This window comes from Mauremys mutica, chromosome 15 (assembly GCF_020497125.1).
Source record: "Mauremys mutica isolate MM-2020 ecotype Southern chromosome 15, ASM2049712v1, whole genome shotgun sequence".
NCBI classification, from domain to species: Eukaryota; Metazoa; Chordata; order Testudines; family Geoemydidae; genus Mauremys; species Mauremys mutica.
This window is the reverse complement of record NC_059086.1, coordinates 7358756-7371159: the sequence shown is the minus strand read 5'-3', so window position 1 is coordinate 7371159 and position 12404 is coordinate 7358756. Positions and strand designations below refer to the sequence as shown.

The following is a 12404-nucleotide window of genomic DNA, read 5'->3' as shown; positions in this document are numbered from 1 at the left end:
TTGCCAAAGACCTCGTGAGATTTCACTATTGAGCAATATCTGACAGTGATGTGATTAGTTTCTTTCATGACGTCCATTATTTGAAATCCAGGTCCAGCGATGGTTGTTAAGGTGCCTAAACCAGGAGCCCGTAACAGACAATCCCTCAGTGACACACAGTGTCAGAAGCCAAGTGATGTATCGTTTGGTGAACCCAAACCAAAGGGGGGACCTATTATAGTTTCATTCCTACTTCAGTCACCGCCTGTCATGGCATTAAAATCTCCAAGCACGAGCACTGGATTTTTGCTACTGGTTGGTGATAGAATGCATCCTGTTGCCCAGGTGATGCATCAGCTGTCGTCGTGGCCTATGCACCAACAGAAAAGTGTTCATAATGATGCTGGAGCTGAGCATAGAGTAAGCATGGAAAGATGGGGTTCTTTTTTATTAAATTGTGTGCTAGATGTTTGTCCAATAAACAAGTGCTACACCTTGAGTTTGGTGTGGACCACCAAAGTGTGTGTGGGGAGGGGAGGGCACGTTGCTTTTCTGTGGTGCCAGCAGTTAGTCTTGTAGTGGCTGAGTTCTTTGACAAGAGCTTGTACCCTGTGTCATTCAGTGTTAACACATTCCATGTGGCGACACAGAACGTGCCTCTGAAGTCTGGTTTGGTCATTGTGGCTGTGCATTCACAAGTGGGGTTTGGGTCGCTTCTGTCCTATGCGTGCAGAACATACCCCTCCTCTGGAGTCAGTAATAGCAGGGGTTTTAACCCTGGTGCTATAGTCGAGGTCTGTCGTGGCTGGTTGCTTTTTTCCCTTCCTTGCCCTGCTCTGCCTCCTTGGGATTGGGGAGAGATAGAGGAGTGTTTTATTTTTGGGGACACCAGTTCCCTTTCCCAGGAACTTCTCTGTCAGATGCCATTGGTTTCTGTGGGGGTGGATGACCATTATGAAGATCTAGCTCCCTTTCTGCCCTATACGGCCCATGCATCCACAGCTGTAGCTCATCCACCTTCATCACCATTGGAACTTGGCCCTTGTCAGCTGAGTTGCCATTGGCCTTCGCTCATTACCCTTAGCAGAGGCCCTTATCGCATACTATCGACTGAGGCCAGTCAGACTCGAAGCTTGTGTGGGCAGGGTCTACCACACACTGAAGTAGAGCAGCTAGGCTCACCCAGAATCACCAGTGCATGTCTGAGATTTCTAGGACCCATGACCTCGTGCACTCATGTCACACGCATGCGAGAGGTCATCTGGAAGGGTGATTTGAAATCCAGTGTATATATGCCTAGCAGATACCACATGGACATGCTGATCAAGGTCCTAGAAGAAGTCCTTTTTAAACTGGTGGAAAGACCCATTCAGATATACAAGGGTGTGCCTGTCTCTGCACTTCTACCTACCAAGACTCTGACAGACACCCACCCTCAGGAATGGGGGGCTCATCTAGATCCCACAAGGCTCTTCTTGGTTGGAGCTGCCTAGCTCTGATAAAGTGGCCATTTGACAGTCCCTTATTTGTATAAAAGAGCCTCAAAAATCTTCATTTTCCAAAAGCCCAGTTCTTTCTTAAAGATGGGAAAACTTGTTTTTTGAAAAATGATTTTCAACGATCCCTTAGATAAATAAGGGATCGTCATCAGAGGGCCACTTCTTTGCTGGAGCTGGACAGTTCGAAATGGAGAAGAGCCTTTAGGGGGGCCCTGCAGGGCTAGTCTTGGGGCTGGTCTACACTGGGGGTGTGTGTGTCGATCTAAGATACGCAACTTCAGCTACGTGAATAGCATAGCTGAAGTCGAAGTATCTTAGATCGATTTACCTCAGGTCCTCATGGAGCGGGATCGACGTTGTGGCTCCCCCGTCGCTACCGCCGCTTGCTTCGGTGGAGTTCCGGAGTCGACGGGGAGCGCGTTCGGGAATCGATATATCGCGTCTAGATGAGACGCAATATATCGATCCCCGATAAATCGATCGCTACCCGCCAATAGGGCGGGTAGTCTGGACGTACCGTTGGAGAGTGTGTTGGTAGATTGGAGCTAGGAGCCCTGTTGGGGGGGGCGGGGTGCAGCATCAGCTGTGAGGGAGCCTGGAGCCCCTCCCTGAAAGCCCCCTCACTTTCCCTTTCCTAGAGGAGCCTCACTAGCAAAGGGCATGGGTGGCAAAGAAATGCTGGATCCGGGCTGGCAGTTCCACTCTAGGGGAGATGCAAACCTCAGGGGAGGGTAACTGCTAGTTCCAGTCCTGCTGCTGCTGCTCCCCACAGCCGCCAGCTCCCTTTGCTGCTGTTACCAGGAGTTCCGCTCTTTCCCGGTTACTTCTCCCTGCTCTTGTTCCCCCGGGATGGGCTGACGGGCCTGGAGCAGCTTGCAGAATGTAAGCAGGAGCAATGCTGCTGGAACGGCTTCTGCCTCACAGAGGTCATAGGTAGGGTCCCACTAAATTCACAGTCTGTTTTGATCAATTTAATGGCCATAGCATTTAAAAATTAATCAATTTCACAGTTTCAGATGTTTTCATTTGAAATTTCACGGTGTTGTAACTGAAGGGTCCCAGCCTAAAAGGGGCTTATGGGGTGGTTGCAAAGCTGTTGTAGAGGGGTCACAAACTGGGGGAGGCACGCAGAACTGGGTCTGTTTCCCTCTCCGCCCGTCCGCCCAAGAGTGGCTGTGCCGGGGCAAGAGGAAGTCCTGTCCCTCCCCAGCCCTGCCAGGACTAGCAGCTGCAGTCTCAGGCATGGTAGAAGCCCCTAGCTGGGGTGCCCCCAGTTCTACCCCTCCCCTACAATAGCTAGGTTTCAGGGGGGAGATCTGATTTCATGATTCACAATGTGCTGCAGCTTCTCACAGCCATGACCCCATTTGTCTGCTTCACAAAATGCCCCACTGACTCCATGTCAGTCCCTGAAGCCTCTTCTCAGCTCCTCAACCTGTGGGACTCCCCAGTACTGCTGACCCCTTCATGGGCAGGAGGGCTGGGGTGAGAGGATGAGGCAGGAAGAGGGCAATTCTCTGAGCTGGGGCGGTGATGCAGGGAAGGGATTAATCTGCGGCCAGATCCTTTGGTAGTTGGAGTAACTGTAGCAAAGGAGCCAGGGCCAATGTGGAGGGAGTGCTGGGCAGTGGAACTTGCGGGTTCTGTGACTGTTCATAAACCAGGGAAACTCGGCCAAAAACTGCAGAGTTCAGGCTGCCCGTCCCTGCCGCATACCCTTCCAGAAAGGGTGGGGGTGTGGGGGGGAGAGGAGGAGGGCGCTAAACTTAAGCCTCTGACCCCCAGGAAATGTGGAGTTAAAGGAATGCCTCCTACCCCAGACCACTACCACACCTGCCCCTTGTGGAGATTGCCATAGGCACTGGGTATATAGTAGAACCTTGTCTCTCCCTTAAAGAATCTGCCCTTTTCCACGTGTTCAACACAATTCCAAATCCTTGCTCTTATTCCCGTGCTCCCCCACCCCTCCCTCTGCTATGTCGATCAGGGAGCAGTGCAGCAGGTTGCCAGAGCTTGTCCTGCCACCTAAGGGGGCTTGGAGCTGCAGAGCTCAAAGTTTCCTGTTCGCTGGCCTGTGCTATGCAGGATGTCAGTCTGCAGGCTCACAACGTCCCTTCTGGCCTTGAAATCCATTAACATTTTTAAAACTTAGCTGCTTTCTCCAATCTCCCTCACCCTTTCTGCTGGCCCCAAGTCTTAGGGAGGGATACAGCACTGAGGGCTCCCTTAGGAGAACAAAGAAAGGAGGGCAGAGTTAAGGTTAGGTGGAGTGTCATGGGAGCCATTTCCTGGGTTTCAAAGGTTTTCAGTTCAGGCCCTTTCAGTGTTCTGGGCGGGGATAAGGCACCGCTGGCAGCAGTGAATCACTGCTAGACTGGAGTTAGGCATCTTTGTGGTCACATCAGACCCCAGGTAGAGGCATATTGCAGACAGGTAAGCAAAAGATGGCTTTGCAGTTAATAGGCTATTAGTGTAACTTCCCTGCTATATGCAACCCTTTGAACCATATTCTTACGTCTGTCAGGGACACTTGAGAGAGATTCTCACCTGGCCTGCACGTTCCAAGGCTAAAGTTAATACTCTAGGTCTAGCATTATGGTTAACAGGGCGGTTGTGATCTTGGTGTGAAATGCAGAATTTAATGGAAAATTGAAGTTTTATCTCCTCTGATCTGCTTTGATACTGCTGCTGACTAGCAAGTCCCCCTAGTGCTGGCAGAAGTGTCATTGTCGATTCAGAGCAAGATTGTAGCCTACCATTGTTCTGGGGGCAAGGAGCCAGCACACTGTGCCTCATGTTGTGCAAGGCTGCGTGCAATAGCAGCCCTGGTAGTTGAGGAGAGCAAGGACTGCTCAGGACTCATTGCACTGCTAGTGTTGTCTTCTACAAAGGTCCTGGTAGTGGATGTATCACCCTCTCTCAGGATTATGCAGTGCCTCTCCCCATCCCACCAACACACGCCCCTGGAGACATTGGGCCTGTGTCTCCTGCAGCTTCTACTGAGCTTCCTGTAGCTCCATAGTCATGCCCTCCCAAACACAGGTTAGCCCCATGACTTTCTTGTCAATCTAAAGCGTTTAGACCGCCATACTTGTGTCCTGCTGATGGTTTTTCTGCCTAGTTAATTTATGATATTGAGACTTTGTCTACAGCTGGCTGACATATTATAGGAGTAAGAAATTTGTATAAGATAAGATGTTGATGGCACTACGAATGGCCTGTATGGACATGTGTTTTTCTGCAGCATCCAGCTGGAATAAGCCTACGATGCATGGTTTTAATGCCTTCTGTATGGCACACAATGAGCAAGGATAAACATGCAGACCTAAAGCAATAATGAATGAAACCTAAAGTTACGTCTCCTTTGGTTACATGCTGTTCCAAAGTATCTTGTGGGTCTACAGACAGGTGCTCTGGTCTCTGTGGTCTTTTGTTCTGTAGCTGTGTTACATTAGCTGAAGTGTAATTCTCTGTTTTTTGCTTTTTAGCAACGGCTCTGAAAATGAACATGAACCTACGGGAACTGTATCTAGCCGATAATAAACTGAATGGATTGCAGGACTCTGCTCAGCTCGGCAACCTGCTAAAATTTAACTGTTACATACACATATTGGACCTGAGGAACAACCACATCCTAGATTCAGGTGGGAGATCCTCCTTAGTCTTCATACTTCTTTTCTCTGAGAAATTTTGTCAGAGCGAGAACTACATTTTAAATGTTCTCAGCCGAAAACATAACATCTTATTGGATCCCATGTTGCATTCCAACCCAGGTTGGAAAATTTGCCCTTTCAAAGCAAGCTAAGCCTTCATTCCTTTCTCATTCTGAATATTTTTACTTGTCTTTCTTTTAAAGAGTGAATGTTTCCTCCCTCCCACCCCACAACGTAGTGTCTTAATAAAGACAGTGAATGTCTAGTAAATCCTCAGACTTTAAACAATGAATACATTAATTTGAACTCTTTAACGTGTGATGGAATATGGCAAGTTAGAGGCCCCAGTCTCCACTTTCTTTGGGAACACAGGGACAGCTGATGCTGCTCTTATCTCTGAGACGCTACTTCTTGGTGAAACCACAAAAGCCCCATTCAGGAACTGAGCAGCACCAGCAGGTTAGAAGGAAGAGTCCTACCTCTTAAACTGAAATTCTGTCTCTGGCAGTACCATCTCCTCTTTCCACCAGGCAAGAAGGTAGCTTGAGGCGATTTTGAGCAAGAGGACAATGGCCTAGGGCTACTGGAACACCTTGATGGAGAGGTAGTAAGAGCAGGGGCAGCTCTAGGAATTGCGCCGCCCCAAGCAGGGCGGCACACCGCGGGGGGCACTCTGGCGGTCGCCGGTCCCGCGGCTCCGGGTGCCTGTGGGAGGTCCACCGGAGCTGCCTGCCGCCCTCCCGCAGCACGCTGCCCCAAGCGCGCGCTTGGCGCGCTGGGGTCTGGAGCCGGCCCTGAGTAAGAGGCTGGCTTGCTGGAACTCTTTCTGTGTTTTTTTGAGGAACCCTGCCCAATACAGCAGCAGGCAGCTCCTGCTGTCAAAGGGAAAGTCATGGTGGGGGCTGAACAATTTCCAAACCTGATCTCAAATTGAGAGTTGAAATGAGAGTTTTTTAAAAAAAGCAGTTTAAGCATTTTTAAAGAATGATAGCAGTGTACACTCCCCCTTATGTCGGCAAAACTTACATCGCTCAGGGATGTGAAAAAACATATCCCTGAGTGACAAGTTTTGCTGGCATAAGCACTGTGCACACGAGCGCTTCTATCAGTGAGAGATGCTCTCCTGCCAACGTAGCTACCGCTGCTCATTTAGGTGGTTTTATTATATCGACGGGAGCTCTCTCCCATCTGCATAGAGCAGCTACACGAGCGATCTTACAGCAGCACGGCTGTGCCGCTTTAAGTTTGCTAGTGTAGACGTGGCCTATATCTCTCTAAGTGCTTAGAGCAACTGGAGCTGCTTAGACCGAGTTAAGGCACCTTAACTCACTTGAAGGGTCTAATCGTGAGATGTCACATGCCCACAATTCCTGTTGAAGTTAGTAAGAACTGTGGCTGCTTGACACTTTTCAGGATTGCGCCCTTAAGGTACCTCACCTCCCCTAGAGATTTCTCAGTGTCTTTTACTCTCTCCTTTTCAAAAGAAAAAAATCGGTGAAATTAAAGGCAGAAACAAATGTCAATACAAAACTCAGTGTTTTCAGTTCAGTGTTAACTAAGCCTTTGTCCAGGCCTGTAGTATGTTTGGTTACTATCTTCCTGGTCAGCTGAGGTGCCTATCATAAGTTTGGACACTCAGTCTATTTTATTATTTCTGAGTTAATGCTGTAGAAGTAACCTTAAGTGGTCTGAATTTCCTGCCCTGATTCTTGGCATCCTTAACGACATCTGCTGAGAACTCTTCCCCCAATTGGCCTTATTAATATGCTTCAGTTAGCAAACAATATTTGGTAAAGATGTGTGCCATCAGCAGGTGTTCTCCATATTACACATGCATTAAGCCTCTTGCCAAAGGTCATATTGGATACCTGTGTCAGCACTGGGATTAGAATCCAGAGCTCCTGTCATAGATGTACATTTTATCCACTGAACACAGGGCCCTCCAGGAAAGTCCCTTTACCTACCTGTTTGTAAAGCCATCTGTGGAATGGGGCTAATAATGCCTATAGGCAAGGGAAGGCAGGCTCTGGTGGCCTCAGTCAAGAGCTGTTGTATTCAAAAGGTTTCAAAGCAAAATATTTCCTATTATGGGATGTACAAGTTCCACCTCCAGTTCTTTGTGAATCGCCGGAGTTTGGAATCCCTGACGTCTGGAGCTCCTTCTTTGTAGCTTCGATGTAATTAGTTTTGGTTGCATGTCATTACGGAGTTGCTGGGTGTGACTCTATGTAAGGCTGCAACTAATGTTCCATTACCAGGCCTGTTGTGACCACGCGCCACGGGACTGCACTCCAACTGTTAAGATGAAGGAATTGTAGGCCTACGTCTTTCTGTAGCTAATGTAAGCATGCAATATATTTTTGCTGAACGGATTTTCCAAAGCGTGGGAGGGGAATAAGACAGACAGCTTGAGGTTTCACAATAGAAAAATAATGTCCTTGTGATTTTTTTCCCTCCCTAGATCCCCCTATCTGAACACTGCCTTAGTGTAGGAACTTTCCAACTTCTACACATGTACATTTGAACACACAGTTGAGAATCTTATCAGTATTTCTGGAGAAAAAAACAAACGTTTCAGAGTTAGGCAGGGAAGCCAGGATACCAGTTTATCAGCAGCAAATCCATCTATCCTCTAAAATTCTTCTGCCAGAGTTTGTCCACATGGATTCTGCTCTTGGTGCACGTGTGTCTCGTGTGAGATCGGACTGTATTGGCCAGCAGCATTTACTGGGGCTGTACCTGGGCCCTAGATGTCCTCATGCGCCCTGCCCCTGCCATTTGAGAATACAAAGAACAGAGTGGGCCCAACCATCCTTCAGTTCCTTCTTACCACCTGTGACAGTGAGACACAACCCCTGCAGGGTCTGCCCGCTTCTCTGTGCGCTGCGCTAGTTTAGATTGGAATGGTTGTTAGTCTTCTTGGCTGTTGACAGCGCACACACGAATCTTTGTTTTAGTCAGGTTCTTGTTTTTGACTAAACACACATCCTAGTCTCTGCATACGGGGCTGTAGCAAAGTGGCAGAAACAAAACTTGGGATTTAAAACCTGTCCCTTATGTGAAGCTTCAGTGCCATGTAACAATGGGCACTCGGCCTATTATGTTTCAGAGAAGAACATATTCCTGAGCAATGTGTACCATATGACAGTTCTTCTCTAAGCAAACTCAGAAAGGTAGAGAAGCCTGCTTAAAATTGTTCCTCTTGAAGCACTGTAGGTAAACCATCTTGGACACTGAAAGGAAGGACACAGAAAGATCTTTGCCTTCCGGTCACCCTCTCTGTGAGCGCCCTGGTAAGCCGAGATTCCACCCTGAGTTCCTGGGCTACATCGATGAAGAGGCCCCAGTTGTCTGCCTCCATTCCAGTTCCTATGGCCTCTGACAGGACAAGGGAAGAGCATCACCAGTGTAGAACAGGGGTATAGGTCACCCTACACAAGACTCATAAGTGACTCGTCTTGAGCTCAACAGCCGAGAGGCAGCCAGTAGCCTGAGAAGGGTTCTTCTGGTGCCCCGCTACTGACAGTTAGAGAAAGGTGGCAGTACCCCCTAAACCTGTGGGCAATGTGTCTCTTGGCACAGATCCTGCGGTACCTGGTGTTTCTGCACCAGCAACCTCGAAACAGTGTTCTTGGTACCTAATGTGTCATTACCGAGGGCACATATGGTACAGAATGGTTTGCCAGTGGGCACAGTACAAGAGTTTCCTTTTCTTAAGAGGCTGAGGTTGATAACTAAGCTGTCTGCTACCAAGTCATCGGTATGACAGGTCAAGGTGGTATCTCCAGTGCAGACTTTGCCCCCTACCCAATCAGGACAATGCCTCCACTGGAAAAGGTGACTCCTTTTGTTCATCCCCATGGGGCATGGTAGGCACTCCTCCCCTTCACACCTACCTTCCCCGCCTTGGGTAACGCAGTGGGGTTCAGGAAGAGACTCTGGGGAGGGATGTGTAAGGGACATCAAGAAATGACATAGGGCTCATAGGGAACATCCTTCCTGGGACCCGCCTCCCCATATCTCCTACCCGAATGCCATACTCATATTAGCCTTGGATACTCTGCGGAGCGCAGCTGTATTCAAGCAAGTTTCCATCATCGGCCCCCTCTAGGGTTAGGTCTAAACTCGTGTAGCCAGGTCAGCTAGTGCAACTTCAGATCCTGGAAAGGTAGAAGAAGGGAAGTGTAACAGGGCGCGACTCACCGCTGTGGCGCCTCTTGCTGGTCATCTTGGGGAATTAGCTTCCAGCCTCCGGAGTGCCCTCTGTCAGCCAGTGTCTTGCTTTGCCGCTGGCCCCCGTGTACCTCCCAGACCCCGGGTAACCCTTTCACTGGGTGCTGCCCCCTGGCAGTACCCCCACTGTTTCTCCAGGGAACCCTCACCCACTACCCCCACCTCACCTCATTCGTAGGCTACTGCCAGTCACCAACTCGCCCCCGCACACTGAGGTACTGCAGTATAAGCCACTCATCATAGGCGAGGTTGGGTCTGGACCTGCTGCCTCTACCTATTGCTGGGCTGCCCCTTTGCAACCCCAGGACTTGTCTTAGGCCCTTAGCTAGGCCCGCAGCCTGGGGGGTTTCCAGGCTGGAGCTCCCCAGCTCCTTTAGCCTTCCCCCAGCCCTGCTCCACTCCCAGTAACCTGCTCACCTCCCTAGCAGCCAGGTCCTTCTCTCTCTACAAGCAGAGAGAGACTGTTTGGGCTTCTGGCTTGCAGCCTCTTATAGGGACCAGCTGGACCTGATTGAGGCGTGGCCCCAGCTGTTACGTCCTTCCCTAATCAGCCCAGGCTTTGCTTCACAGCCTCAGCCCTCTCCCAGGGCTGGCTTTAACCCTTCCAGGGCTGGAGCGGGAGACCACCCCGCTACAGGAAGTGACTATGAACATAATCTACAAGCGGGAAAACTACTTGTCCGCACTGCAATCCCTTTATCCTCTCCCAGCAATCCTTCTATGCTGCTTTCAGTCAATGCCCTCAAGGCGTTCCAGGACCTTGTCAAGTGCATAGCAGAGACTCCAGATACACCTCTGAAAGTAGTGCAGAAGTCTCTCAGGCTGCAAGATGTCCATGAGTTTCATGAATAGCAGGCTTACCATGCCTATAAATGAGAGGCTGTTGGAGCTTGCAGAAGACCTATGGCACATGTCAGCATCCATCCCAATCACATCCAAGTGAGCTGACAGACTCTGTTCCAAGGGATTTGAGTACTAGGGTTGCTTCTGGTATTGGCAGTCCAAGGGAGGTTGAAGCATCAGATCCTAAGAGAGTAGACCTTTTCAGTGCAAAGTATATTCATCTGCCAGCCTCCAGCTGCACGTGGCTTATTACCAAGCAGAAGTGAAACAAACTGTCTCAATATGTGGATGGGGTACCCCAGAAATACCAAGAGGAGATAAAGACCACTGTGTCTGATAGTCCACACATCCCCTATAGGCTGTACTGGATGCACACCTTGGCTGCCTTGGTGGCCGTGAGAAGATCTTCCTGGCTTCAGTCGTCACAAATTCCCAATAGAGGACCTTCCTTTTTAGGTCAATGAGATTTAATTGAAAGATAGGTGGGGCCTTTGAATCCTTCCAGGACTCTAGGACTACTCAGTGCTCCCTGGGCCCCCATATTCCAGGCCCAAGTAAGTGAGACCACAGGCTTCCTTCAGGCAGCATTCCTCTGCCCAACACTGTTACCAACCTCAAAGACCTTGGAGTTTCTGAGAAAGAGGTAGATGTTCTAGTGAGGTAGACGTTCTCTGCCTCTTCCTCTGTTAATGCACAATATGCGTCTTTCACCAGACAGCAGGCTTGGCCTGTTGCTGGTGTCAAGAGCCTGGTAGAACCTCCAGAGGGAACTCGTCTCTTCCTAGCCCTTCAGCCCCATAAGGGTCTGTCTAGAATCAATATGTGCACATCACCATCCTATCCAGGGCCTTGCTCTGTTTTCCCATCATACAGTGGTAAGGTTTCTTTAAAGACCTTATTCATGGTTTTACCTTGCAGTTGAGGAGCCTCTTGCAACCGCCAGTGTAGTATTAGCAGGGTTGAGCCCTTGACAACCTGTTCCTATACAGTTGATTTCTGGAGACTGCCTTTCTGGTAGCCATTCCAACAGCTCAAAGAGTAGGGGAGAACTAGACCTTTGTGGTGGGTCCCATTTATGCAGTGTTTCATAAGGACAGGGTCATTCTCAGGCCTCATCTCAACTTCTTGCAGTTGTTTGAGTTCCATGTGAACCATTTGATTAATCTCCTAGTTTTCTTCCCTAAGCTTGACTTGACTTCTGGGGAGACTAAACTTCACACCCTTGACAGGACGGAACATTCAGAAACCCACCCCAATTGTTGTGGTCTTTGCAGTAACTCATTTGCTCTTCAAAATTATCTGAGTGGGTCTCCGGCCGTATATAAGGACACATTATGAGTAGGACTGTAAGAAAATCATGGGCTACAATTTTTGTTGTGGAAACTGCAACAATCACAACTTTTTGGCAACACCACTCACTGTAATTTGGCCCAGGTGTGTCTCAATCATGACAGACGGATGACTAGGTCACACTTCAGTGAGAGGCATTGTGAGCTGGGGTGGCAGTGGCAAAGGAGGATGAGGCTGGGGACCCAGGCAGCTCAAGGCTAGCCTCTCTAGAGGGCTCACCATAGGTGGCGGGTATTTAGGGCTAGAGAGGGCTCAACCCTCTGAAATTTGAGCCACCCCACTGCCAGTATGCAAAGCCTTGGCAGGCAAAGCTTGGTGCTGAGATGCCTGGCTGCCGAGCAGCAGGATGGGCAAGGAGAGTCCCCGGAGCCTGGTTGTGAGGTGAGTCCAGGTGAGGTGACTTTGGTGCAGTGGTGGCAAGCCTGTCCCTCCCCAGTGTTTTCAAGCAGAGCTGGGGCTGGTGGCATGAGGGGGGAGTGAGGGGAGTGAGACAGTGGGAGGAGAAGAAAGAGGAAACGGGGCTGTGGAGGAAGGAGCCAGATATAGGCGCAGCCAGCTGCACCCATACAGCTCCCCGTGCTCCTAGTCCCCCACTCAACCGCCTGCCATAGGCGCCTAAACCCTAATCCACCCCTGCTTAAACCCATCCAGCCCCTTGCTACCGCATCCCCCAGCAAACACGTCCCACCCACCCCTCCAAATAAACCCAAACCCCACAAAACCTCCTCTCGCCACAGTCTCCTCCTCACCACACCAACCCACCTCCCCCAGATAGTCACCCCTGTCACACAGCCCCCCCCAAATAAACGCTCCCAGAAAACATCACCCTGCCAAAACACTTCTCCAA

The 12404-nt window shown here is 49.8% G+C and overlaps 1 protein-coding gene across 1 annotated transcript in view; it reads left to right on the top strand.

Moving 5' to 3' along the window:
* PPP1R37 (protein phosphatase 1 regulatory subunit 37) overlaps positions 1-12404 on the top strand; it is a 155550-nt gene that overhangs the window by 101135 nt on the left and 42011 nt on the right. The window contains exon 7 of the mRNA XM_044988816.1: positions 4967-5122. Within this exon, the coding sequence (XP_044844751.1) occupies positions 4967-5122 (156 nt within the window). The remainder of the gene's footprint in view (positions 1-4966; positions 5123-12404) is intronic.